At 41.0% G+C, this 27,999-nt stretch overlaps 1 protein-coding gene across 1 annotated transcript; it reads left to right on the top strand.

Moving 5' to 3' along the window:
• The first annotated feature begins 48 nt into the window (after positions 1 to 48).
• Positions 49 to 27,981, top strand: LOC128244579 (double-strand break repair protein MRE11-like). Its single transcript, XM_052962573.1, has 8 exons — positions 49 to 120; positions 4,341 to 5,389; positions 5,721 to 5,817; positions 7,630 to 7,727; positions 18,825 to 18,910; positions 24,791 to 24,910; positions 25,185 to 25,597; positions 27,272 to 27,981. The coding sequence occupies exons 2-8, from the start codon at positions 4,342 to 4,344 to the stop codon at positions 27,534 to 27,536; spliced, it is 2,127 nt and encodes a 708-aa protein (XP_052818533.1). The 5' UTR covers positions 49 to 120; position 4,341; the 3' UTR covers positions 27,537 to 27,981.
• Positions 27,982 to 27,999: the final 18 nt, after the last annotated feature.

Genomic DNA, 27,999 nt, shown 5'->3' with positions numbered 1-27,999 from the left:
ATATAATTCGAACGATAAAGCGAGAGGATTTCCGATTCAACTATTTCCCGCGTATTGAAGCGGTGTTACTGTAAATATTGTACGTAAAATTTGAGCCTGTTTAAAAGAACGAATAATAAGGTAACACTAAGGAATGATTTATCCTATGATTTGGATCAAACTTGAAAATACAGTATTGTCACTATTAACTGTCACATTGAAGTTTGTTCAAATGATGAAAAATTAAAATATCATTTATTGTAATCATGTTTATTTTACATGCTAACACCACAAGGGTGACAGCTCGTTTCCTTTTTACAAATAATCAGATTTCACCCCCATCCTCCACGTTTTTTGTAACTGAATATTTTTCTGGGGAATACTCAAACATAGTTATTAATGAACGAGTTTAAAAACAACCAGGTCAACTGACAACTAACTACAATGGAACCTGGTCGAATAGCCCCCAAGTCAAAACACCCCCATTTTGGTCAACTGCCCCCAAACTTGTTTTCAAATAGCCCCCACTTAGAAAAAAAATGGTCAAAATGCCTTCACTGTTTTTTTTTATTTCAAAATTATATTTGAAGGTCAGTTGTAATATGTTGAAGATAAATTGGATTTTTATAATTGCTAATCAAACATTTATAACCTGATTTCAAGACAAAACAATTTTTGACAATTAAAATGTTTAAAATATATTAAAAGAAATTTGCACACATTAAAGACTTATGAATTAGAGAAGATAGGGCATCTTAATTATTACATTGTGCAATAATCGTATAAATGTGAAGCGCATATGTTTGAAACATAAATATTATGCTTAAATAGTAATAAATTATGCACAATATGAATAATGTTAGCTATAAAGCCCCAGTAGAAATATGAACTCGTACTCTTTTGGTAATAAATTTGTGAAATGAGTTAAAAAAAAATAAACAGAAAATACACTTGCTTGCATTTATTTATTAGTTTACTTCGTAATGATGCAGTATAGTATACAACGACAGATTAGTGTATCTATTAGAGTATTGTCTACGGGTTGTATAAAGAAACAAGTTGAATTTGAAAATTATGCAATACTTACACCATACCAATTTCAAATATGTGATTAAATTTAGAACAAGAAATTATAAATTGACAGTTGAAATTTGAAGCTGGACTAATGCTGAGTATAATAATAGAAAATGAAAATTTCATCGTATGTTAAATAAAAGTATGTAAGGAATTTTGTGATATACGAAACACAGTATATACGAGGGGGAGTCAATAAGTTCGTGAACGACGCCTTTTTGTCGCTTATTGTACATCTTTTTTTTTCTTGAATTGTTTTTAGCATCATATTTCACATGTGATTTAATAAATATGGAAATTAATTACTAACTTATTTCATATTTTAAATATTTTATATTGATTTATTATTATACACTGTCAACAACGTGGCGCACTTTGAAATGGCGCTGTTACTAACATAACAATGTTAAATAAAGTACGTCATTTTTGCGGAAAAGAGCGTGTGATTCAGGCGAGACTTTTACTGACGTCACTTCGACGTGTCGATCATGTATATACGAAGTTTTGACGTCGTACCATAAACAACAACGGTGCGCTGACCTTTTAAAATACCCACACTAGGATTATCTTCAAGTAAATGACGTCAATGGATAACGTTGAGAAGCGGGCTGTAATTAAGCATTGCGTTAAGAGTCGGAATGACGCCCACCGACACGCTCAAGTTCATGAACCAGGGAAACACTGGACAATCATGAAGTTTAGTTTACAAGTGGCACGGGAGATTTTCAAATGGGAGAGAGGACATCAACGATTACAAACGAGCAGGAAGACCGGTAACCAGTGACTCATTGAAGCTAGCTGTTGCATCCGAGCTTTCTACCGACAGACGAAGAAGCATCGACGAACTTGCAGATATGTTTGATTTATCGCACGGCACAATGCATAAAATAATTACAAACGATCTGGGAATGAGGAAAGTCTCAGCACGATGGGTGCCGCGACTTTTGTCGGAAAATGAAAAAAACGTGCGCGTGGAAACGTCACAGTGCTTTCTGGCACGTCACGCCAGAGAAGGCGACCATTTCTTAAATAAAATTGTCACGTGCGATAAAATATGGCTACACTTCTATGACCCTGAAACAAAAGCTGAGTCAATGGTATGGAAACGACCCTCTTCACCGCCACCAAAGAAAGCAAAGGTCATCAAGTCAGCGAAAAAAGTGATGTTCCTCGTCTTCATGGATCACCGGGGCATACTCCTGTCACATGCCATCCCCACTGACAAGACCGCCAACGCGGGTTATTATCAGAAGGTAAACAGTATTAAAAGTCTAAAAATATTGTTTTATTAGTTGGATTTAAATATTATATTTTAAATAAATACTTATTTACAAAAATAATAAAGTGTTTCATGTTTGTTTCTTTTATGATTAATTCCCTAATTTTATTTTAATTTGTTCACAGGTTCTGCGCCGTGATCTCGTTCACGCCATCCAAAAGAAGGGCCTGGATGTTGAGATCGAGAATCTCATCTTTCACCAAGATAACGCCCCGGCCCACCGTGCACAGGAAACACTGATGACGATTAACTTTTTAGGATTTGAGCGTCTCAATCATTCGCCGTACTCACCTGACCCCGCCCCTATGGACTTCGCGATTTTTCCAAGACTGTAGGCCGATCTTCGCGGGAGACGTTTCAAATGTCTGGCAGAGCTCCGCAGCGCAGTCCAGTCATCGTTCGCGTCCCTGTCCGAGACATGGTTTACAGAGGTGTACCGGAAATGGGTCGTCCGCCATCAGAAATGTGTCCAAGAGAGTGGAGAGTATTTTGAGAAACAGTAACGCCCATAACGTCAACGTCATGACATTGTTCCGAAGTGCGCCGCGGTTTTGCAGATGGGTATTTTGTATTTTTTATTTATATTAGTAATTGTTATTGTATTCACATTTATTTTTTGTACATGTTTTGAAAACATATTTGTTATTGTGTATATTAAATTTCATTACACGCAAACGCGCATTTGTTTTTTTAAAACGCTCGTTCACGAACTTATTGACTCCCACTCGTAGTACATGTTAATGTATATTGTATTGTACAATGCGAATAATTTTTACCAAACAGTATAAATGAGTATTTAAAAGATATGAAATAAATATATGTGAAGAATACAATGTGCAAATTATTTCAAAAATAGAAAAGTTAAGTTACATGTTCTTTATGTTCCTTTAATTTTGATGCGTTATCAATATTAAAAAAAAGAAAAACAATAAAAACCTATGGCTTAGAAACATTTAAAATGTAGAAATGATACATTATTTATAGGTAATATTTAAAAACGTTTGTTATACTTACTTGGTTCAATTGTCAGATTAATGAATGTTGGTTGCACTTCATTTTGTAAAATTAAAGGTTTAAAAATACTTAAGAATAACATAAGTATGCATACATACATATAAAAAGAATAAAAAAAAGTGGGGGCGTTTTGGGGGGGGGGTATATATATATATACCCGACAGTGATCTTAACTGAATTGAATTTGTCAATAGAGTCGTTATTTTCACATAAATATATTCTTGGTCACGAAAACCGTTTAATACATGTACACAACCTGTCAGATTTGTCCCAGATTTACAGATATCGGGATACTTGATAAACAATCGACACATCTTACTGTTTTATTATACCCAAAAGTGTTTTTGGGCATAATGACATAAATAAATATGTGTTTAATAGTAGCCAACAATATTTTCATAGAAATTTGAATTTATAACAGAGATAATTTCAAAATTGTGGCCGCGAGGATTCTCTGCGCAAGGAACGTTCGCTACTTTTTGCTGGGATGGTGGGCGTCTTGAGCCTGCCATGGTAAAAAAAATCATCAAAAGACTCATTCAGGGCCATTTAGGTGGACTAACTGACAACCAGGTCAACTGAAACATACCTTAGTCATTCTAAAATGTTGTCCAGGCTTTTTTTAATGATGGTTAGAAAAAGAGCCTGGACTGCATTTTAGAATGACTAAAACAAACCTTAGTGCCTTTACAGCATTCCTATATTGGAACCCACACACACCTCTAAGACAGGCCAAATTTCAGGCTGGGCTGCTCAGCTTCGCTCATGAGCTTATACATCTGGTGCAAATTGATAGTCCTAGTAGCTCCTGTGTTTCTGATGAACACTACTGTGATGATATTGCATGCTTGTGAACCTTTTATTTCATTAGGGAATATATTTTGCTCTTGTTATGACCATGTTTTTTTTAAAACTTTTTGCAATCTGTACGGTACATAATGATGTACATGCAAGTTCTTACTATAACTTCATTGCCAGTGTTCTTTCTTTTCAGTATGGCAGAAGACATTGCAGAAGGCATTGCAGAAGGTGAAGAAAACATTTTTAAGATTCTGATTGCAACAGACATCCATCTTGGCTATGCCGAAAAAGATCCAATCAGGGGTAATGACTCACTGGTAACATTTGAAGAAATTCTGGAAAATGCCCGCAAACATGAAGTAGACTTTGTCTTGTTAGGTGGAGACTTGTACCATGAAAACAAACCATCAAGACGAATTGTGCATGGGACTCTATCACTGTTTAGAAATTACTGTCTGGGTGATAAACCAGTCCAGTTTGAATTTCTCAGTGACCAGTCAAAGAATTTTGAGCACTGCCAGTTTCCAGCATTAAACTATGAGGATCCTAACTTGAATATTGCAATACCAGTATTTTCCATACATGGCAATCATGATGATCCAACTGGTCAGGGGAATCTGTGCTCCCTTGATGTGCTTCATAGTGCAGGCTATGTGAACTATTTTGGTAAAACTAATTCTTTGGACAAGATTCAAGTAAGCCCGTTGTTGTTTCAGAAAGGATCATCCAAGCTTGCCTTATATGGGTTGGGTTCTGTGCGAGATGAAAGGTTGCACAGAGTGTTTCTGCACAAAAATGTGACAATGTTGAGGCCAAAAGAAAACAGGGATGATTGGTTTAACATGTTTGTAATACATCAGAATCGATCAAAACACGGCCCAACAAACCACATACCAGAACAGTTCTTGGATGACTTCCTAGACTTGATATTCTGGGGGCATGAGCATGAATGTCGACTGGAGGCTGAGTGGAATGGTACGCAGAACTTCTACGTTACACAGCCAGGCAGCAGTGTTGCCACGTCTCTCAGCGAGGGGGAAACCGTGACCAAACACTGCGGTCTGCTCATGATTAAGGGGAAGAATTTTAAGATTACACCGATACGTCTGGAGACAGTTAGACAGTTTTACATGGAGGATATAGTGCTGAGTGACACATCACTGAATCCCCTTGACCATGACATAGGAAAGAAAGTTGAAGCGTACTGTCAGAGGCGTGTTGAAGATTTGCTTGAGCGTGCAGGTAACTTTTTAAAAATATTTTTTAGGTATAGTTTAATACATAAAAAGTTATGTTATAAAGGAATATTTGTACATTGTTTTGGTTAGAAATTATGGTGCATACTTTTAAGTTAGAAGTATCTTTAAGGCATGGAAATTGGTTATTATCTCCTGAATAAAATGTCTCTTAAGCATTTCAGCTGAATACTTGGAATTGAAAATTACTAGTTTGCAATGTTTCTTATTCAGGTCTCTTAAAATCAGCCTTCCTGTTAATTATACCAATGCTGCAGTAAGTGAAAATGCTCTCTTAACCTCGAAGAATGTGTTCAGTGTAAACTACCTCATTTCAGCAAGAGAACACACAGGAAACAAGAAACAGCCAACTCAGCCGTTGATAAGGATTCGGATTGACTACTCCGGGGGATTTGAACCGTTCAGTCAACACAGGTACTCTACATGCCGATCATTATTGTATTTTGTGGCAGAAACAAATTGCTGGCTAAATCAGGAATACATGTATACTTGAAAACATGTGTCGTGAAAGTATGTTTTTGTCGAGTTCACTTGTGGTGAGCAAGGCAAAGTTATCCCAATCGCGGTTCTGTGTATGTGCGTTCATCTGACCATGCATTACAGGATTTTCAAAAAACTTGCCATGAAGGTTCACCATGATGAGGTGGAGTGTTGCTCAGAGCCCAGGTCTTTATGTCGAATGTTAGAGGTCAAAGGTTGATCCTTTTCTGGGCGGTATCTTGACCATGCATTACATTTTAAAAAAACTTTCCATTACGGTTCACCATGTTGAGGCAGCATGTCATGCACAAGACAAACTTCTGTCCCATGGTACCTCAAAGGTCATGTTCATGCTTACAGGTCAAAGGATGAGATGATTCTTGTCCAGGCTGTAAATTGACAATGCAGCGTAGAATTTTCAAAAAACTTGCAATGAAGGTTCACCATGCTGAGGTGGCGTTGCACACACAAGAACAAGGTCTTTACCTCAAAGGTCAAGGTCAAGCTTTGAGGTCAAAGGTTGAAATGATTACTGTTGATGGAACTGATTTGGACTGAACCTTATCAGGGCTTTATCTATACCATGCATTTTAGGATTTTCGAAAAATCTTAAGGCCATGAGGCAAAGTGTCGCTGGTTCCATATATTGTTCTACTCCATGTTATTCTGTATTGCAATTGCATGAAAGAGCATTATGTCTGTGTCAAAAGCTCTTCCAACAGGCTTGACATGTCACCATTTGGCATCTAGTTATAATAGGTGTGTTTTATTGTCATCGTTGATACCTGTAAATGAAATGTCCTGATTGGCCCATTTCTTTTCACTATGGATAACTGGCACTTTCTCAGTGTAGAACATAATTTCATAGATATATATGTGGAATGTAAGTGAATGCATAATGGCTAGACAAGTCTTATAAAAATGTTATTTCTTGATATTTATGGAATTAAGAACAAGAGATCACTTTTACTAAACCATTCACTGTCCTTTATTGCCCATGTATAAGGTGTCTCCCAAGATACATAGCCAAATGTGATTACTCTAATTGTTTAAGTCTGATCGCTATGGACAATTTACAGGATACTAAATTATGTTTTGGAAGTGCGAACACTGCTTGTTGAAAAACATTCGTTTTTTATGAGCAGGTCATGTGGACTGGCGCACACTATGAAATCATGTTTTGTATGTAACTGCTTTATGTTTGTTATTCTATGTCTGTACATGGTAGATATCAAATAACTAGGCAAACCTTTAGTTAATTATTTAGGAAGTTATTTCACAAATATTTATGGATTTTATGTAGTAAGCCTTCTACAATGTTTCCATTAACAGAAGATAACTTGCTTACTTGTAAGTTGAGCATCCATTTTTTGGATAGATAAAAAGATGATAACAACTTAGTTACATGAAAGTTCAAGACCACAAAGGCCAACACAAGGAAATTTTATGAAAAACAAGACATGTTTTGATTTGATTTGAGTGGTAAAATTGAACTTTTTAGATATAAATACCCAAAAATAATGTTTTGGAACAGTTTTAAAATAGCTGAAATTATGTTGCCTTGTGTTATGTCTCTTGTAGTGATCAATTTTAAACAGTTTTTGAGATATTTATTCAAAATTTGGCTTATGAATGCAGATATCATTTATCAATTTACCAAATTCCATAACTCTCTGTCCTTCACTTGTTTTGCTAAAGCAATTGTCTCCGATATTCTGATTCACCCCTCATATGTTTTGTTTGCAGGTTTGGTCAGAAGTTTGTGGAGCGGGTGGCCAATCCCAAGGACATGATCTACTTTATGAGGAAGAAGGCAGTTGCAGCAGGCAAACAGGAAAGTGGAGGTAAACATAAATTAAATAAGATGTTCAAATGTAAGTTTTTTAGTCATTCAATTGTGAAACTCAAAAGTTTTATTTGTGAAACAATATTAAGATTTCATTTAGTTTTATAATAATATGTCGGAACATAATAATTAAATGACTATTTTGGGATGGCTTGGTATACACTATTGTTCATTTGGGATGGACATGATAAGGTACACCTGGGGTGCAACTTTGCCTCTCTCTAAGATGAATTTAAAGAACAATGTTTATTCAGCAAAAATATGGTAATATGGGAAATAATGGTCTAAATTATGAATTCATGTCAATTAAGGAGATTTAAAATTAACAGTGCCAAAAATTACAACGTTTTTCACAAAGTTGAATTTTTTCACATGGATGCTTGATGAATATGGCTCCTGGTGGCGTTTTAATGGAGACTTTCAGCAGAGAGGTTTACCATGAGACCCTAATTATACTCTCTTAAACAATCATGCTATGCTGTTTGATACTTGCATAGCTACATATGACCCCTAAACTCTGGCTGTAATTGCCTAAAATGTGCGTCAGTTTATGCCCTGTGTGTAATGACCCAAACTTTGTGTAAGTATATGCCCTGTGTGAAATTAGTCCAACTACGTGTAGGTATATGCCCTGTGTGAAATGAGTCCAACTATGTGTAAGTATATGCCCTGTGTGAAATGAGTCCAACTATGTGTCGGCAAATGACCTGTGTGAAATGAGTCCAAGTATGTGTACATAACTGTGTGTCAGTGTGAAGCCAGCATGTCTATAACCACCCCAACTGTGTGTCACCGTATAGCCAGCCTGTCTGAAATGACACAAACTGTGTGTCAGCATGTAGTAGTGATGAAACGATTATCGAGTACAATCGATAAATCGTCACTGACAATGCTGTCGCCGACAATCGATAGTGGTTGTCCAAAATCGATTTTGCTCCTTTTTCTTCCGGTAACTATGTATTTTTTTGTTTTGTGGTTAAAGTCGAGTAAATGTCAACTTTTTCTTTCCGGTCTCGTTGACTTCAATTTAACAAGGAAGGTCACTCTCTTACACAAATGCGGTGAATGTAAACACTTTGTCTTTATATGAACTTACAAACTCTCCCGAAATAACAAATTGTTTTTATTGTTTATATATTTCATAAAACCTTCTTCAATAACCTGTCTCTATGGTGAAGTGGGTCCGGTCTTACCTGTAAATACTGGGGATCCCGGATCGGTGCATTCTGTTTTTTAAACCTTTTTTGGTATCGTTTGTAATAAACTAATTTACTTTTTTGTGAAAGTTCTATGAAATTAAGTTATTCTTATGAAATGTTCAATATAACAGATTATTGAATGATAAGCTGGTTCACAAATATTTAATATGCTTTTACAAAGAAGAAATGCTAAGATAACTTACATAATGCGGTGTGCATCATTTTGCAATTGATGTGCAATTATTAAGTATGTGTTGTGTTCTTATGTTTTTCGTTAAGTAATTAAAGGCGAATAAGGTTATGGAAATTCACTTTCTATTGCAAAATGCATGACCATACTGCATAGCATTACACATACTGATTCCAAGTTGAACCATTTAAATGATCATGATGATACTATGTATAAAGAATGTATTCCTTACTGATATTATGAACTTTCAATTATTGTCCGATAGTAAATCGAAATGCTTGGTCCGATTCGATTCGATAATCGATAGCAAATGAAGTCCGATTTTCAAACACTAGCGTGTAGCCATCCTGTCTGTAATGACCATAACTGTGTGAGAGCCTGTAGCCAGCATGTCTGTAATGACACCAACTGTGCTAGGGTGTAGCCAGCATGTCTGTAATGACACCAACTGTGTGTCAGTGTATAGCCAGCCTGTCTGTAATGACACCAACTGTGTGTCAGTGTGTAGCCAGCATGTATGTAATGACCCCAACTGTGTGTCAGTGTGTAGCCAGCATGTCTGTAATGACACCAACTGTGCTAGGGTGTAGCCAGCCTGTCTGTAATGACACCAACTGTGTGTCAGTGTATAGCCAGCCTGTCTGTAATGACACCAACTGTGTGTCAGTGTGTAGCCAGCATGTATGTAATGACCCCAACTGTGTGTCAGTGTGTAGCCAGCATGTCTGTAATGACCCCAACTGTGTGTCAGTGTGTAGCCAGCATGTCTGTAATGACCCCAACTGTGTGTCAGGGTGTAGCCAGCATGTCTGTAATGAAACCAACTGTGTGTCAGGGTGTAGCCAGCATGTCTGTAATGAAACCAACCGTGTGTCAGTGTGTAGCCAGCATGTCTGTAATGAAACCAACTGTGCGTCAGTGTGTAGCCAGCATGTCTGTAATGAAACCAACTGTGTGTCAGTGTGTAGCCAGCATGTCTGTAATGAAACCAACTGTGCGTCAGGGTGTAGCCAGCATGTCTGAAATGACACCAACCGTGTGTCAGGGTGTAGCCAGCATGTCTGTAATGAAACCAACTGTGTGTCAGGGTGTGGCCAGCATGTCTGTAATGACACCAACTGTGTGTCAGTGTGAAGCCAGCATGTATGTAATGACACCAACTGTGTGTCAGGGTGTAGCCAGCATGTCTGTAATGACACCAACTGTGTGTCAGCGTGTAGCCAGCATGTCTGTAATGACACCAACTGTGTGTCAGGGTGTAGCCAGCATGTCTGTAATGACACCAACTGTGTGTCAGGGTGTAGTCACTGTGTAGCAAGCATGTCTGTAATGATACCAACCGTGTGTCAGTGTGTAGCCAGCATGTCTGTAATGACACCAACTGTGTGTCAGGGTGTAGCCAGCATGTCTGTAATGACACCAACTGTGTGTCAGGGTGTAGTCAGTGTGAAGCCAGCTTGTCTGTAATGATACCAACTGTGTGTCAGCGTGTAGCCAGCATATCTGTAATGACACCAACTGTGTAGGGTGTAGTCAGTGTGTAGCCAGCATGTCTGTAATGATACCAACTGTGTGTCAGGGTGTAGCCAGCATGTCTGTAATGACACCAACCGTGTGTCAGTATCAGTGTGTAGCCAGCATGTCAGTAATGACCCCAACTGTGTGTCAGGGTGTAGCCAGCATCTCTGTAATGACCCCAACCGTGTGTCAGGGTGTAGCCAGCATGTCTGTAATGACCCCAACTGTGTGTCAGGGTGTAGCCAGCATGTCTGTAATGACCCCAACCGTGTGTCAGGGTGTAGTCAGTGTGTAGCCAGCATGTCTGTTATGACCCCAACCGTGTGTCAGGGTGTAGTCAGTGTGTAGCCAGCATGTCTGTTATGACCCCAACCGTGTGTCAGGGTGTAGTCAGTGTGTAGCCAGCATGTCTGTTATGACCCCAACCGTGTGTCAGGGTGTAGCCAGCATCTCTGTAATGACCCCAACCGTGTGTCAGGGTGTAGCCAGCATCTCTGTAATGACCCCAACCGTGTGTCAGGGTGTAGCCAGCATGTCTGTAATGACCCCAACCGTGTGTCAGGGTGTAGCCAGCATGTCTGTAATGACCCCAACCGTGTGTCAGGGTGTAGCCAGCATGTCTGTAATGACCCCAACTGTGTGTCAGTGTGTAGCCAGCATGTCTGTAATGAAACCAACTGTGCGTCAGGGTGTAGCCAGCATGTCTGTAATGACCCCAACCGTGTGTCAGGGTGTAGCCAGCATGTCTGTAATGATCCCAACCGTGTGTCAGGGTGTAGCCAGCATGTCTGTAATGACCCCAACTGTGTGTCAGTGTGTAGCCAGCATGTCTGTAATGAAACCAACTGTGCGTCAGGGTGTAGCCAGCATGTCTGTAATGACCCCAACCGTGTGTCAGGGTGTGGCCAGCATGTCTGTAATGACACCAACCGTGTGTCAGGGTGTAGCCAGCATGTCTGTAATGACCCCAACCGTGTGTCAGGGTGTAGCCAGCATGTCTGTAATGACCCCAACTGTGTGTCAGGGTGTAGCCAGCATGTCTGTAATGACCCCAACCGTGTGTCAGGGTGTAGCCAGCATGTCTGTAATGACACCAACCGTGTGTCAGGGTGTAGCCAGCATGTCTGTAATGACCCCAACCGTGTGTCAGGGTGTAGCCAGCATGTCTGTAATGACCCCAACCGTGTGTCAGGGTGTAGCCAGCATGTCTGTAATGATCCCAACCGTGTGTCAGGGTGTGTAGCCAGCATGTCTGTAATGACACCAACTGTGTGTCAGTGTGTAGCCAGCATGTCTGTAATGACCCCAACTGTGTGTCTGTGTGTAGCCAGCATGTCTGTAATGGCACCAACCGTGTGTCAGTGTGTAGCCAGCATGTCTGTAATGGCACCAACCGTGTGTCTGTGTGTAGCCAGCATGTCTGTAATGGCACCAAACGTGTGTCAGTGTGTAGCCAGCATGTCTGTAATGACACCAACCGTGTGTCAGGGTGTAGCCAGCATGTCTGTAATGAAACCAACCGTGTGTCAGTGTGTAGCCAGCATGTCTGTAATGAAACCAACCGTGTGTCAGTGTGTAGCCAGCATGTCTGTAATGAAACCAACCGTGTGTCAGGGTGAAGCCAGCATGTCTGTAATGACACCAACTGTGTGTCAGGGTGTACCCAGCATGTCTATAATGACACCAACTGTGTGTCAGGGTGTAGCCAGCATGTCTGTAATGACCCCAACTGTGTGTCTGTGTGTAGCCAGCATGTCTGTAATGACACCAATTGTGTGAGAGCCTGTAGCCAGCATGTCTGTAATGACACCAACTGTGCTAGGATGTAGCCAGCATGTCTGTAATGACACCAACTGTGTGTCTGTGTATAGCCAGCCTGTCTGTAATGACCCCAACTGTGTGTCAGTGTGTAGCCAGCATGTCTGTAATGACCCCAACTGTGTGTCAGTGTGTAGCCAGCATGTCTGTAATGACACCAACTGTGTGTCAGTGTGTAGCCAGCATGTCTGTAATGACCCCAACTGTGTGTCAGTGTGTAGCCATGCTGTCTGTAATGACCCCAACCGTGTGTCAGGGTGTAGCCAGCATGTCTGTAATGACACCAACTGTGTGTCAGGGTGTAGCCAGCATGTCTGTAATGACCCCAACTGTGTGTCAGTGTGTAGCCAGCATGTCTGTAATGACCCCAACTGTGTGTCAGTGTGTAGCCAGCATGTCTGTAATGACCCCAACTGTGTGTCAGTGTGTAGCCAGCATGTCTGTAATGACCCCAACCGTGTGTCAGGGTGTAGCCAGCATGTCTGTAATGACACCAACTGTGTGTCAGGGTGTAGCCAGCCTGTCTGTAATGACCCCAACTGTGTGTCAGTGTGTAGCCAGCATGTCTGTAATGACACCAACTGTGCTAGGATGTAGCCAGCATGTCTGTAATGACACCAACTGTGTGTCTGTGTATAGCCAGCCTGTCTGTAATGACCCCAACTGTGTGTCAGGGTGTAGCCAGCCTGTCTGTAATGACACCAACTGTGTGTCTGTGTATAGCCAGCCTGTCTGTAATGACCCAAACTGTGTGTCAGGGTGTAGCCAGCATGTCTGTAATGACACCAACTGTGCGTCAGGGTGTAGCCAGCATGTCTGTAATGACCCCAACCGTGTGTCAGGGTGTAGCCAGCATGTCTGTAATGACCCCAACCGTGTGTCAGTGTGTAGCCAGCATGTCTGTAAAGACCCCAACCGTGTGTCAGTGTGTAGCCAGCATGTCTGTAATGAAACCAACTGTGTGTCAGTGTGTAGCCAGCATGTCTGTAAAGACCCCAACCGTGTGTCAGTGTGTAGCCAGCATGTCTGTAAAGACCCCAACCGTGTGTCAGTGTGTAGCCAGCATGTCTGTAATGAAACCAACTGTGTGTCAGTGTGAAGCCAGCATGTCTGTAATGAAACCAACTGTGCGTCAGGGTGTAGCCAGCATGTCTGAAATGACACCAACCATGTGTCAGGGTGTAGCCAGCATGTCTGTAATGAAACCAACTGTGTGTCAGGGTGTCCAGCATGTCTGTAATGACACCAACTGTGTGTCAGGGTGTAGCCATCCTGTCTGTAATGACCCCAATTGTGTGAGAGCCTGTAGCCAGCATGTCTGTAATGACACCAACTGTGCTAGGATGTAGCCAGCATGTCTGTAATGACACCAACTGTGTGTCAGGGTGTAGCCAGCCTGTCTGTAATGACCCCAACTGTGTGTCAGGGTGTAGCCAGCCTGTCTGTAAAGACCCCAACTGTGTGTCAGTGTGTAGCCAGCATGTCTGTAATGACCCCAACTGTGTGTCTGTGTGTAGCCAGCATGTCTGTAATGACACCAACTGTGTGTCAGTGTGTAGCCAGCATGTCTGTAATGACACCAACTGTGTGTCAGTGTGTAGCCAGCATGTCTGTAATGACACCAACTGTGTGTCAGTGTGTAGCCAGCATGTCTGTAATGACCCCAACTGTGTGTCAGGGTGTAGCCAGCCTGTCTGTAATGACACCAACTGTGTGTCAGTGTGTAGCCAGCATGTCTGTAATGACACCAACTGTGTGTCAGTGTGTAGCCAGCATGTCTGTAATGACCCCAACTGTGTGTCAGTGTGTAGCCAGCATGTCTGTAATGACACCAACTGTGTGTCAGTGTGTAGCCAGCATGTCTGTAATGACACCAACTGTGTGTCAGTGTATAGCCAGCCTGTCTGTAATGACCCCAACTGTGTGTCAGGGTGTAGCCAGCATGTCTGTAAAGACCCCAACTGTGTGTCAGTGTGTAGCCAGCATGTCTGTAATGACCCCAACTGTGTGTCTGTGTGTAGCCAGCATGTCTGTAATGACACCAACTGTGTGTCAGTGTGTAGCCAGCATGTCTGTAATGACCCCAACTGTGTGTCAGTGTGTAGCCAGCATGTCTGTAATGACCCCAACCGTGTGTCAGTGTGTAGCCAGCATGTCTGTAATGACACCAACCGTGTGTCAGTGTGTAGCCAGCATGTCTGTAATGACCCCAACCGTGTGTCAGGGTGTAGCCAGCATGTCTGTAATGACCCCAACCGTGTGTCAGGGTGTAGCCAGCATGTCTGTAATGACCCCAACCGTGTGTCAGGGTGTAGCCAGCATGTCTGTAATGACCCCAACCGTGTGTCAGGGTGTAGCCAGCATGTCTGTAATGACCCCAACCGTGTGTCAGGGTGTAGCCAGCATGTCTGTAATGACCCCAACCGTGTGTCAGGGTGTAGCCAGCATGTCTGTAATGACCCCAACCGTGTGTCAGGGTGTAGCCAGCATGTCTGTAAAGACCCCAACTGTGTGTCAGTGTGTAGCCAGCATGTCTGTAATGACCCCAACCGTGTGTCAGGGTGTAGCCAGCATGTCTGTAATGACACCAACTGTGTGTCAGTGTGTAGCCAGCATGTCTGTAATGACCCCAACTGTGTGTCAGGGTGTAGCCAGCATGTCTGTAATGACCCCAACTGTGCGTCAGTGTGTAGCCAGCATGTCTGTAATGACCCCAACTGTGTGTCAGGGTGTAGCCAGCATGTCTGTAATGACCCCAACCGTGTGTCAGTGTGTAGCCAGCATGTCTGTAATGACCCCAACTGTGCGTCAGTGTGTAGCCAGCATGTCTGTAATGACCCCAACTGTGTGTCAGGGTGTAGCCAGCATGTCTGTAATGACCCCAACCGTGTGTCAGGGTGTAGCCAGCATGTCTGTAATGACCCCAACCGTGTGTCAGTGTGTAGCCAGCATGTCTGTAATGACCCCAACTGTGTGTCAGGGTGTAGCCAGCATGTCTGTAATGACCCCAACCGTGTGTCAGGGTGTAGCCAGCATGTCTGTAATGACCCCAACCGTGTGTCAGGGTGTAGCCAGCATGTCTGTAATGACCCCAACTGTGTGTCAGCGTGTAGCCAGCATGTCTGTAATGACCCCAACTGTGATGACACCAACTGTGCGTCAGGGTGTAGCCAGCATGTCTGTAATGACACCAACTGTGCGTCAGGGTGTAGCCAGCATGTCTGTAATGACACCAACTGTGTGTCAGTGTGTAGCCAGCATGTCTGTAATGACCCCAACTGTGTGTCAGCGTGTAGCCAGCCTGTCTGTAATGACCCCAACCGTGTGTCAGGGTGTAGCCAGCATGTCTGTAATGACCCCAACTGTGATGACACCAACTGTGCGTCAGGGTGTAGCCAGCATGTCTGTAATGACACCAACTGTGCGTCAGGGTGTAGCCAGCATGTCTGTAATGACACCAACTGTGTGTCAGTGTGTAGCCAGCATGTCTGTAATGACACCAACTGTGTGTCAGTGTGTAGCCAGCATGTCTGTAATGACACCAACTGTGTGTCTGTGTGTAGCCAGCATGTCTGTAATGACACCAACTGTGTGTCTGTGTGTAGCCAGCATGTCTGTAATGACACCAACTGTGCGTCAGGGTGTAGCCAGCATGTCTGTAATGACCCCAACTGTGTGTCAGTGTGTAGCCAGCATGTCTGTAATGACCCCAACCGTGTGTCAGTGTGTAGCCAGCATGTCTGTAATGACCCCAACTGTGTGTCTGTGTGTAGCCAGCATGTCTGTAATGACACCAACTGTGTGTCAGTGTGTAGCCAGCATGTCTGTAATGAAACCAACTGTGTGTCAGGGTGTAGCCAGCATGTCTGTAATGACCCCAACTGTGTGTCTGTGTGTAGCCAGCATGTCTGTAATGACACCAACTGTGTGTCAGTGTGTAGCCAGCATGTCTGTAATGAAACCAACTGTGTGTCAGGGTGTAGCCAGCATGTCTGTAATGACCCCAACTGTGTGTCTGTGTGTAGCCAGCATGTCTGTAATGACACCAACTGTGTGTCAGTGTGTAGCCAGCATGTCTGTAATGACACCAACTGTGTGTCAGGGTGTAGCCAGCATGTCTGTTATGACCCCAACTGTGTGTCAGGGTGTAGCCAGCATGTCTGTAATGACCCCAACCGTGTGTCAGGGTGTAGCCAGCATGTCTGTAATGATCCCAACCGTGTGTCAGTGTGTAGCCAGCATGTCTGTAATGACCCCAACTGTGTGTCAGGGTGTGGCCAGCATGTCTGTAATGACCCCAACTGTGTGTCAGGGTGTGGCCAGCATGTCTGTAATGACACCAACTGTGTGTCAGTGTGTAGCCAGCATGTCTGTAATGACACCAACTGTGTGTCAGGGTGTAGCCAGCATGTCTGTAATGAAACCAATTGTGTGTCAGTGTGTAGCCAGCATGTCTGTAATGACACCAACTGTGTGTCAGTGTGTAGCCAGCATGTCTGTAATGACACCAACTGTGTGTCAGTGTGTAGCCAGCATGTCTGTAATGACACCAACTGTGTGTCTGTGTGTAGCCAGCATGTCTGTAATGACACCAACTGTGTGTCTGTGTGTAGCCAGCATGTCTGTAATGACACCAACTGTGCGTCAGGGTGTAGCCAGCATGTCTGTAATGACCCCAACTGTGTGTCAGTGTGTAGCCAGCATGTCTGTAATGACCCCAACCGTGTGTCAGTGTGTAGCCAGCATGTCTGTAATGACCCCAACTGTGTGTCTGTGTGTAGCCAGCATGTCTGTAATGACACCAACTGTGTGTCAGTGTGTAGCCAGCATGTCTGTAATGAAACCAACTGTGTGTCAGGGTGTAGCCAGCATGTCTGTAATGACCCCAACTGTGTGTCTGTGTGTAGCCAGCATGTCTGTAATGACACCAACTGTGTGTCAGTGTGTAGCCAGCATGTCTGTAATGAAACCAACTGTGTGTCAGGGTGTAGCCAGCATGTCTGTAATGACCCCAACTGTGTGTCTGTGTGTAGCCAGCATGTCTGTAATGACACCAACTGTGTGTCAGTGTGTAGCCAGCATGTCTGTAATGACACCAACTGTGTGTCAGGGTGTAGCCAGCATGTCTGTTATGACCCCAGCTGTGTGTCAGGGTGTAGCCAGCATGTCTGTAATGACCCCAACCGTGTGTCAGGGTGTAGCCAGCATGTCTGTAATGACCCCAACTGTGTGTCAGGGTGTGGCCAGCATGTCTGTAATGACCCCAACTGTGTGTCAGGGTGTGGCCAGCATGTCTGTAATGACACCAACTGTGTGTCAGTGTGTAGCCAGCATGTCTGTAATGACACCAACTGTGTGTCAGGGTGTAGCCAGCATGTCTGTAATGAAACCAATTGTGTGTCAGTGTGTAGCCAGCATGTCTGTAATGAAACCAATTGTGTGTCAGTGTGTAGCCAGCATGTCTGTAATGACACCAACTGTGCGTCAGGGTGTAGCCAGCATGTCTGTAATGACACCAACTGTGCGTCAGGGTGTAGCCAGCATGTCTGTAATGAAACCAACCGTGCGTCAGGGTGTAGCCAGCATGTCTGTAATGAAACCAACCGTGCGTCAGGGTGTAGCCAGCATATCTGTAATGACACCAACCGTGTGTCAGGGTGTAGCCAGCATGTCTGTAATGAAACCAACTGTGTGTCAGGGTGTGGCCTGAATGTCTGTAATGAAACCAACTGTGTGTCAGGGGGTGGCCAGCATGTCTGTAATGACACCAACTGTGTGTCAGTGTGTGGCCAGCATGTATGTAATGACACCAACTGTGTGTCAGGGTCTAGCCAGCATGTCTGTAATGACACCAACTGTGTGTCAGGGTGTAGCCAGCATGTCTGTAATGACACCAACTGTGTGTCAGGGTGTAGCCAGCATGTCTGTAATGACACCAACTGTGTGTCAGGGTGTAGTCAGTGTGTAGCCAGCATGTCTGTAATGATACCAACCATGTGTCAGTGTGTAGCCAGCATGTCTGTAATGACACCAACTGTGTGTCAGGGTGTAGTCAGTGTGTAGCCAGCATGTCTGTAATGATACCAACTGTGTGTCAGGGTGTAGCCAGCATGTCTGTAATGACACCAACTGTGTGTCAGGGTGTAGTCAGTGTGTAGCCAGCATGTCTGTAATGATACCAACCGTGTGTCAGGGTGTAGCCAGCATGTCTGTAATGACACCAACCGTGTGTCAGTGTCAGTGTGTAGCCAGCATGTCAGTAATGACACCAACTATGTGTCAGGGTGTAGCCAGCATGTCTGTAATGACACCAACAGGCCAGACTGTTTGTTATGACACCAACTGTGTGACAGTCCATTCTGTATTGTAGATGTGGACCTAGAGGACATCAAGGTGGACCTGCCATCAGCGCGGGTTGAGGACATGGTCAAAGAATACTTTACCCAGGCAGACGAGGTAAGTAGGACCAATCTTGTGAACATCAGATACATACACATGGGACAGCAATTTATGACATAATTTGTATTCCAAGTCTTATGTGTATTCTCTTGAATGTTCAACCCCAAATTTATCACTCGAACATTGTTTGTGAATCTTGACTGGTTAAAGAAATTGGTTTGTGCTGTTTGGTTTAAGTAAAAAGCAACAATCCTTCATTGTATGTGCATTCTATTTTTACGGTTGTCCGGCAAGTTCAGTGGTAAGCACACTTGCTTCTCACCTATGTGACCCTGATTGAATTTCCTGTCTGGGAACATTTGAGTTTGGTTTGTGGTCACCAAGCCAGACAAGTAGGTTCCTCTGGATACTCCACCTTCCCCCACTTTACAAGACAACACTCTTACATTACAATGTGAGAATGATGAATATGATTGTAATAAATTGTTTCATAATTATTGTAAAATAAATAAGTTTAAAATAAACACTTTCTTTCATGTTTTGAAGAATAAATATTTTGGCATATAATACAGTTGTTTGTCTATGAATATAGTAAAAATGGACATATTTTTGAATTAATGCTGTATCACAATAACATATTATCAATATATTAATATTATTATTTGTATCATTTCACACGAAAATATTAAGCCACACATACACATTAACAAAGAATAACACAAAAAAGAAGACTTAACTTAGATCTTTAATGCCATGACCATTATTAGAAATAATTTGTTCACAGTGCCCAAATGGAAGCATAAATGTGCGACTTGGTAATTCTTTTAAGCCCTTGAAGGCAAAAATATTGTACAATGTTGTTTTGTAGTTTGATGATAAGTCAGCATTCAGTCATTGAAAAAATCCTGCCTGAAAATATGGCCAAAAGAGAAATACCCTTGTTACCTGGTATATGATATTGTTACAGAAGCTGCGTTTGCAGGTATTAATACCTGTTTTGTGATATTGTTACCTTTGCAGGTATGAATACCTGTTATGTGATACCCAGCTTCTGTAACAATATCACATACCTGTTATGTGATATTGCTATATTTGCAGGTATGAATACCTGTTATGTGATACCAAGCTTCTGTAACAATATCACACAACAATGTGATATTGTTACAGAAGCTGGGTTTGCAGGTATTAATACCTGTTATGTGATATTGTTACAGAAGCTGGGTTTGCAGGTGTTTATACCTGTTATGACATATTGTTATAGGAGCTGGGTTTTCAGGTGTTTATACCTGTTATGTGATATTGTTACAGAAGCTGGGTTTTCAGGTGTTTATACCTGTTATGTGATATTGTTACAGAAGCTGGGTTTTCAGGTGTTAATACATGTTATGTGATATTGTTACAGAAGCTGGGTTTTCAGGTGTTAATACCTGTTATGTGATATTGTTACAGAAGCTGGGTTTTCAGGTGTTAATTCCTGTTATGTGATATTGTTACAGAAGCTGTGTCTGCAGTTGTTAATACCTGTTATGTGATATTGTTACAGGATCTGGGTTTGCAGATGTTAATTCCTGGTATGTGATATTGTTACAGAAGCTGGTTCTGCAGGTTTTAATACCTGTTATGAGATATTGTTACAGAATCTGTGTCTGCAGGTGTTAATACTTTTTATGTGATATTGTTACAGGAGCTGGTTCTGCAGGTTTTAATATCTGTTATGTGATATTGTTACAGAGGCTGCGTTTGCATGTGTTTATACCTGTTATGTGATATTGTTACAGAAGCTGTGTCTGCAGTTGTTAATACCTGTTATGTGATATTGTTACAGAAGCTGGGTTTGCAAGTGTTAATACCTGTTATGTGATATTGTTACAGAAGCTGGGTCTGCAGGTGTTTATACCTGGTTTGGGATATTTTTACAGAAGCTGTGTCTGCAGGTGTTAATACCTGTTATGTGATATTGTTACAGAAGCTGTGTTTGCAAGTGTTAATACCTGGTTTGTGATATTGTTACAGAAGCTGTGTCTGCAAGTGTTAATACCTGGTTTGTGATTTTGTTACAGAAACTGTGTCTTCAGGTGTTAATACCTGTTATGTGATGTTGTTACAGAAGCTTGGTTTGCAGGTATTAATACCTGTTATGTGATTTTGTTACAGAAGCTGTGTCTGCAAATGATAATACCTGGTTTGTGATATTGTTAAAGAAGCTGTGTCTGCAGGTGTTAATACCTGGTTTGTGATTTTGTTACAGAAGCTGTGTCTGCCAGTGTTAATACCTGGTTTGTGATATTGTTACAGAAGCTGTGTCTACAGGTGTTAATACCTGTTATGTGATATTGTTACAGAAGCTGTGTCTACATGTGTTAATACCTGTTATGTGATATTGTTGCAGAAGCTGTGTCTGCAGGTGTTAATACCTGTTATGTGATTTTGTTACAGAAGCTGTTTCTGCAGGTGTTAATACCTGGTTTTTAGCTCACCTGAGCACAAAGTGCTCAAGGTGAGCTATTGTGATCGGTCTATGTCCGGCGTCTGTCATCCTGCATCTGGCGTTCGGCGTCAACAATTGGTTATAATTACCTTCTTTTCCTAAACCACTTGGACAACTTCATAGGAAAGATCCTTGGTTGGTGCTTTTTCAAAATTGTTCAAAGAAAGGAATTCCATGCAGAACTCTGGTTGCCATGGCAACCTTAAGGAAAATGTCAACAATTGGTCATAATCATCATCTTCGCCTTAACCCCTTGGACTATTTTAATGAAACTTCATAGGAATGATCCTTGGTTGGTGCTTTTTAAAATTGTTCAAAGAAATGAATTCCATGCAGAACTCTGGTTGCCATGGCAACCTAAAGAAGTGTCAACAATTGGTTATAATCATCATCTTCTCCTTAACCCCTTGGACAATTTTAATGAAACTTCATAGGAATGATCTTTGGTTGATGCTTTTTCAAAAATTGTTCAAAGAAATGAATTCCATGCAGAACTCTGGTTGCCATGGCAACATAAAGGAAAAATTACAAAACTTTTTTTGGCGAATACTTTGAGGCCTAGTGCTTAAATATTTGGTGCGTAACATTGTTGATTGGTTATCTACCATGTTTATTCAAATTATGCCCCTTGAGAAAAATTGGCCTCACCCCGTGGGTTACAAGTTCATTATAAATATATTTTGTTAAAATCTGATAGTTATGTAAAGTTTACTATTGAAGCAAGGGCACAAGTCTTGCTATATGGTCTCCCTTTTTGTTGGAGATTCCACTACTATCTATTTTTAGTAACAAGGGAATAGATTTTAAATTTTATTAAGTCTTCAACATAGTCACTTCTCAGGTAATTATTGTTCTTTTTTTATGTTCATAGATTCAAATAATTACTATACACTTTATTCTTTAGAAGAAATTTCATTTTTACTTTAATGATAAATTTAATAATCAGACTTTTCCATTGAACTTCATGTATATTATTGTAAACTTCATGTAGATTATTCTAAGCTACAATCTTATCTTCTGTGTGGATAATGTTATTAACTTATAACTGATATAAAGATTTTCGTTGTAAACATTAAATGGAAGGTGATGTTTTCCTAGATAGAAAATGTGATAATACGAGGGTTGTCCGGAAAGTTTTGAGACTGTGTCTATATTTCAAAACGTTTTTAATATAAATCAACAAACAATAATCAGCTGTGTATATAGACTATTCACAAGTTTCCTTTTGAAAAATTAAATTATATAATTTCATAATAAGGAAGAAAATGGTTGTCAAGACAACCCATCTAGCACTTCACGGAGCACTTTGAATTTTACTCTTTCTATACTACTCCTTCTTAATAATAGATGCCAAAACATCACGTCAAGACATATGACAACAGTATGATGTCAGCTGCATCACCCCGCAATTTATTAAAGCCATCTAACTGTAGACAAGTTTGTAACGATCAATTGAAGTAGAGTAGTATTATGAAGATGTACGAAAAAACTGCAACATTGACGTCACGCACGGAGCAGCGCGCTATGATCAAACACAGTGTTCGCAGCGGGATAGCTCCTACAAATACTTATACGTTTCTAACACGGGATAAATCAAAGCCAAAATGTTCAAGGGCTTTGGTATTTCGCTGGCATGGACTGTTTTATTGACGGGCATGAAAATGTGTGCGATTTAAAGCGGCAGACCATCAGTCGTGAGTGAAAGTGGCGTAAATTCAGTGCGCGACAGGTTACAAGAAGACCGGCGAAGGACAGTGAGGGAAATTGGTGACCCTGTTCAGTTAAAAAGGACAGTTGTTCATAATATCATGGAAGAGTGGTATGGAAAGATATTTAAGCAATGGGTTGAACCCCATAGTAAGTGTATACTTGCAAAAAGGGGGTATTTTGAAAAAAAGGACGTGACGCAATGAGAAAAGGTAGTGCTCTGTGGCTTGTGACCTGTACTTTTTGTAATGTTTGTGGTGTACGTTTACTTCGTAGTATATTATTGAAACTTTCAGGATTTGTTTATATTAGATAAAGTTGTCAGCTGCTAAAATTTAAAATGCATCCTTTGAGTTGTATGTGTTTTATGAACGCAGTCTCAAAACTTTCCGGACATCCCTCATATTAGCTGAAGGTGCTGAATGTGTTCTGATATCTAATTTTAAGAGCTTAAGGCAGTTTATTGATTTTATTGGATGGTGCACTGTTTGTTGTTTGTGCATCTATACTCAAAAGTTCTTTCAGTGTGCAAGCAATTTAACATAGTTTTGTCAGTGTGCAGGCAATTAAACAAAGTCCTGTCAGTGTGCAGGCAACTGAAAAAAGTGCTGTCAGTGTGCAGGTATCTGTACCAAGTGCTGTCAGTGTGCAGTCAATTATCAAGTCCTGTCAGTGTGCAGGCAACTGAACAAAGTCCTGTCAGTGTGCAGGTATGAGAATCAAATTCTGTCAGTGTGCAGTCAATCATCAAGTCCTGTCAGTGTGCAGGCAAATGGACAAACTCCTGTCAGTGTGCAGACAATCACCAAGTCCTGTGACAAGTCCTGTCAGTGATTATCCAGGCAACATGTTTGACCAGTATGTTTTTCAATATTCTTTGAGAACAAATATCAAGCTATATTGATAACGAAGGTTAAACTCTTTTACTCAAGTGAGCGATTTAGGGCCATCATGGCCATCTTGTTGATTTTGTTACAGAAGCTGTGTCTGCAAGTGTTAATACCTGGTTTGTGATTTTGTTACAGAAGCTGTGTCTGCAGGTGTTAATACCTGTTATGTGATATTGTTATAGAAGCTGGCTTTTCAGGTGTTAATACCTGGTTTGTGATTTTGTTACAGAAGCTGTGTCTGCAGGTGTTAATACCTAGTTTGTGATATTGTTACAGAAGCTGTGTCTGCAGGTGTAAATACCTGTTATGTGATATTGTTACAGAAGCTGTCTCGCAGGTGTTAATACCTGGTTTGTGATTTTGTTACATTAGCTGTGTCTGCAAGTGTTAATACCTGTTATGTGCTATTGTTACAGAAGCTGTCTCGCAAGTGTTAATACCTGGTTTGTGATTTTGTTACAGAAGCTGTGTCTGCAGGTGTTAATACCTGTTATGTGATATTGTTATAGAAGCTGGCTTTTCAGGTGTTAATACCTAGTTTGTGATATTGTTACAGAAGCTGTGTCTGCAGGTGTAAATACCTGTTATGTGATATTGTTACAGAAGCTGTCTCGCAGGTGTTAATACCTGGTTTGTGATTCTGTTACATAAGCTGTGTCTGCAAGTGTTAATACCTGTTATGTGCTATTGTTACAGAAGCTATGTGTTCAAGTGTTAATACCTGGTTTGTGATTTTGTTAAAATTTGTTACAGAAGCTATGTTTGCAGGACTGGTGTTAATACCTGGTTTGTGATTTTGTTACAAAAGCTACAGTTGCAGGTGTTGATACCTGTTATGTTATATCTCTACAGAAGCTGCGCCTGCAGGTGTTGACGGAGAAGGGTATTGGAGAGGCTGTGAAGGAGTTTGTGGACAAGGAAGAGAAGGATGCCATACCACAGCTCGTTATTTACCAGCTGGAAAGGACACAGGTATAGCCGATTTGTTTTAGAAAGAAGGGTATATTTTCAATTGTAGTCAATTTGTTATAGCCCTTATACTGAATTTTAAGTTGTAACTTTCACTTCATAGCTATATGAGAGTTTGATCTTAGACTTTGTTACTTGAAGCAATATGCTTTATTTGGCTTGAAAACTGTAGCAATTGTACCTCTCTTGAAGTACAAAATGTGAACTCATCTGTATAAAGACGTATGGGCAAAGATTTCAATCAAATATTTCAAATAACCATTTAACATTTTTTCAGGATCATTTAAAGAAGAGAAGTACCAATGAAGATGTGATAGATGACGAGGTACACAGATATAAGGAGGAAAGACAGAGACGGAAAGAAGACGAACAGGAACTAGAGGAGGCCAAGAAAGTAGTTCCTAAACGCCAGCCAGATATCACCATTGGTGAAAGTGATGACGACATCAATGGCATGAACTCAGATGACAGTGAAATTTCAAAGGCTTCTTCCACGAGGGGGCGTGGAAAAGGGTCGCGTGGAGGTAGAGGGTCACGTGGGGCCAAGGGAGAGGGAGCCCGGGGCCGGGGATCTAGGGGAGGCAGGGGTAGGGCTCCGGTTGTGGATAGCAGTCAGAGGTCCATAGCAGACTCCTTCACCTCCAGCAAGGCAAAGTCCAGCAAGCGAGCCAGCAAGAAGACAGCTTACTTGTTAGTTAATTTGCAATTTGAATTGTTTTAAAAGTCCATGTAGATAGTTGCTTTGAAGTTGTTAGCTTACTTGCTAGATGTTTTTATGCCCCTGAAGGTTGGCATATTAAAATAGTACCGTCTCAATTTCTAATGAACAAATTTGATAATGACGACATGTCTTTGCAAGACCTGTGTCCCTACCTCTAAGGTCAAGGTCACACTTAGTGTTTGTTCTAAATTGAATGCTACATATAAGAACATACGAGTATAGGTGGTCCGGGCTTTAACTTTTTTATGTACTTGCCTTGTTCATAGACCTGTCAATGTCACATTCAGGGGGCATCTGTCACATACTGCTCTTGTTTTTATGAAGTCCTTAGTACTGCCTCAGATCTAGGGGTAACCAATGCAGTCAACATTTTGAAAGCAGTTTCAGTAAAAAAACATATTGCAGATCGAGTAACATCTTCTTAATATGTCAGCTTCTTAAAGCATGATGTCGTTTGATGATGCAAGTGCTGAGCTAGTAAGGTTACAGGAAACAGCCGAAAGTAAATTGAGGCCTGCAACCTACATGAAAAGCAATTGTGATATATTAGTGCTTGTTACATAAAATTATGCTCGCTACATATTGCAGCCTAAGTGACAATAAGGTACAACACTGTAACTACACATGCTACCCTCGTGACTGATTACATAACTTAAAGCACTTGTTGTGTATGATTTCAACTACTTGGCAAGTGTGTGCGGTTACTATTACCAGCCTACCTGTACGCCCCTAAATGTTAATTATAAACGATACTTATATATGCCATGTTCTAAATACTGTGAAATCATTTATATTTGTGGCTTGAAATTTCGTGGTTTTTAGAAAAAGGACAATTCCGTGGGTTCTGTCATGGATTTTTTTTATTTTTTTTAAACATGCAATTCTAAATCGTCTGCAAATTCACCATGCGCCGATGTCTTGCTTTGTATCACTATGTCATGCAGTACATGCAAGTCACTACAATGGGACAATATGTCAATTAGAGCAGATACCCATGTTTATTAGCACTTGATCGGTTATTTAAGGGTCATAAATAGAGATGCGATAACATCAAGGATTTAGAAATAGTGAAGACATTGAATTTTAATTAAGTATTTTTTGCACACTGTGAAAACATGGTTAGGGTTTAAAATTAAATAATCGATTAAATATTTGGTCAAGGAAACAAAATCAAGTGGTGACGCTCAAACACACCAGGTTAAAAATCAGCACGTTTTACATGTGCTGCACAAGAGGTTGATTATCAGCTCGTTTTAATGTTCCGGCAATGTCATACAAAAGAAAATGAATTGAAGTACCCATTACCAAAATTTGACTTTAAATAAATAATCATTAAGGTTAAATAATATATAAAACATATTGAAATTAATATAAACTAGGTAACTTAATTTATTTAGTTGTATACCGCTTCCATGAATATTCATGTAAATACATGTATACCCTTTCACATAAACAATACGATTTCAGACAAAATGTCAAAGGTCAAATTTTCGTGGAGATCTTGAATTCCTGGATAAGCAAACCCAAGAAATCCATGAAAATCAATTTCCCGGGAATATATATGAATTCACTGTATGCAAAATTCATGTAAATAAAAGATGTTTCTAAAATATTTGTTAACATATCTTATATGTCATTTGCAGTTCGGAGTCTGAAGAAGATGTGGTGGAGTTACTCTCAAGTGATGACGACTCTTTCTCCTCCATCTCATCATCACGGAAACCATCTGCCATAAAACAAGCACCCCGGGGTGGGAGCAGGCGAGGGGGGCAGCTTCAGTTTGATGCTGACTCTGATGGGGGAAAGCCTGCCAAGAAGAAGACAACAGCCGCCAGGAAGAGAGGGGGTGTGGTGTACAGCTCGGGATCAGATGATGATATGACTCCTATTAGAAAGAGGAAGAGATAGTTCTCCGGCAGTTGATGGTGTTTTAGGAACAATATGGTTCTCATGCGAGAATAGCAAGTTGATGAAGAACACTTTGTGTACTATGAATGTGAGCTGGAAAGCATGATCAAACTGTTGTTTTGCATTTCAGAATACTGTGCCTTAGCTTTACATTTAGAATTCATTGAATGACAAGCAGATTTAAGAAATGTCCATAACGACCAGCAGATTTGACAAGTGTCCATAATTACCAGCAGATTTAACATTTGTCCGTAATTTTAGTATGTTGCTTATGAAAATACTGAAGGATTAAAGGTTTTTGAAGAAATGTAAAAATCCTGCTTGAACTTTATGCATTCATATGAAAGTTATTTGTTTGTGTTGTTATTTTTCTGAATGTTATTGCCTGCAAATTAATGATTTTAATTATAATTTCTTTATGTAAACAATAAATTAAAAAATGTCACAGTTTCGTTTCGTTTTC

The sequence above is a fragment of the Mya arenaria genome, chromosome 2, assembly GCF_026914265.1.
Source record: "Mya arenaria isolate MELC-2E11 chromosome 2, ASM2691426v1".
Taxonomy (NCBI): Eukaryota; Metazoa; Mollusca; class Bivalvia; order Myida; family Myidae; genus Mya; species Mya arenaria.
This window is presented reverse-complemented; position numbering and strand designations above follow the sequence as displayed.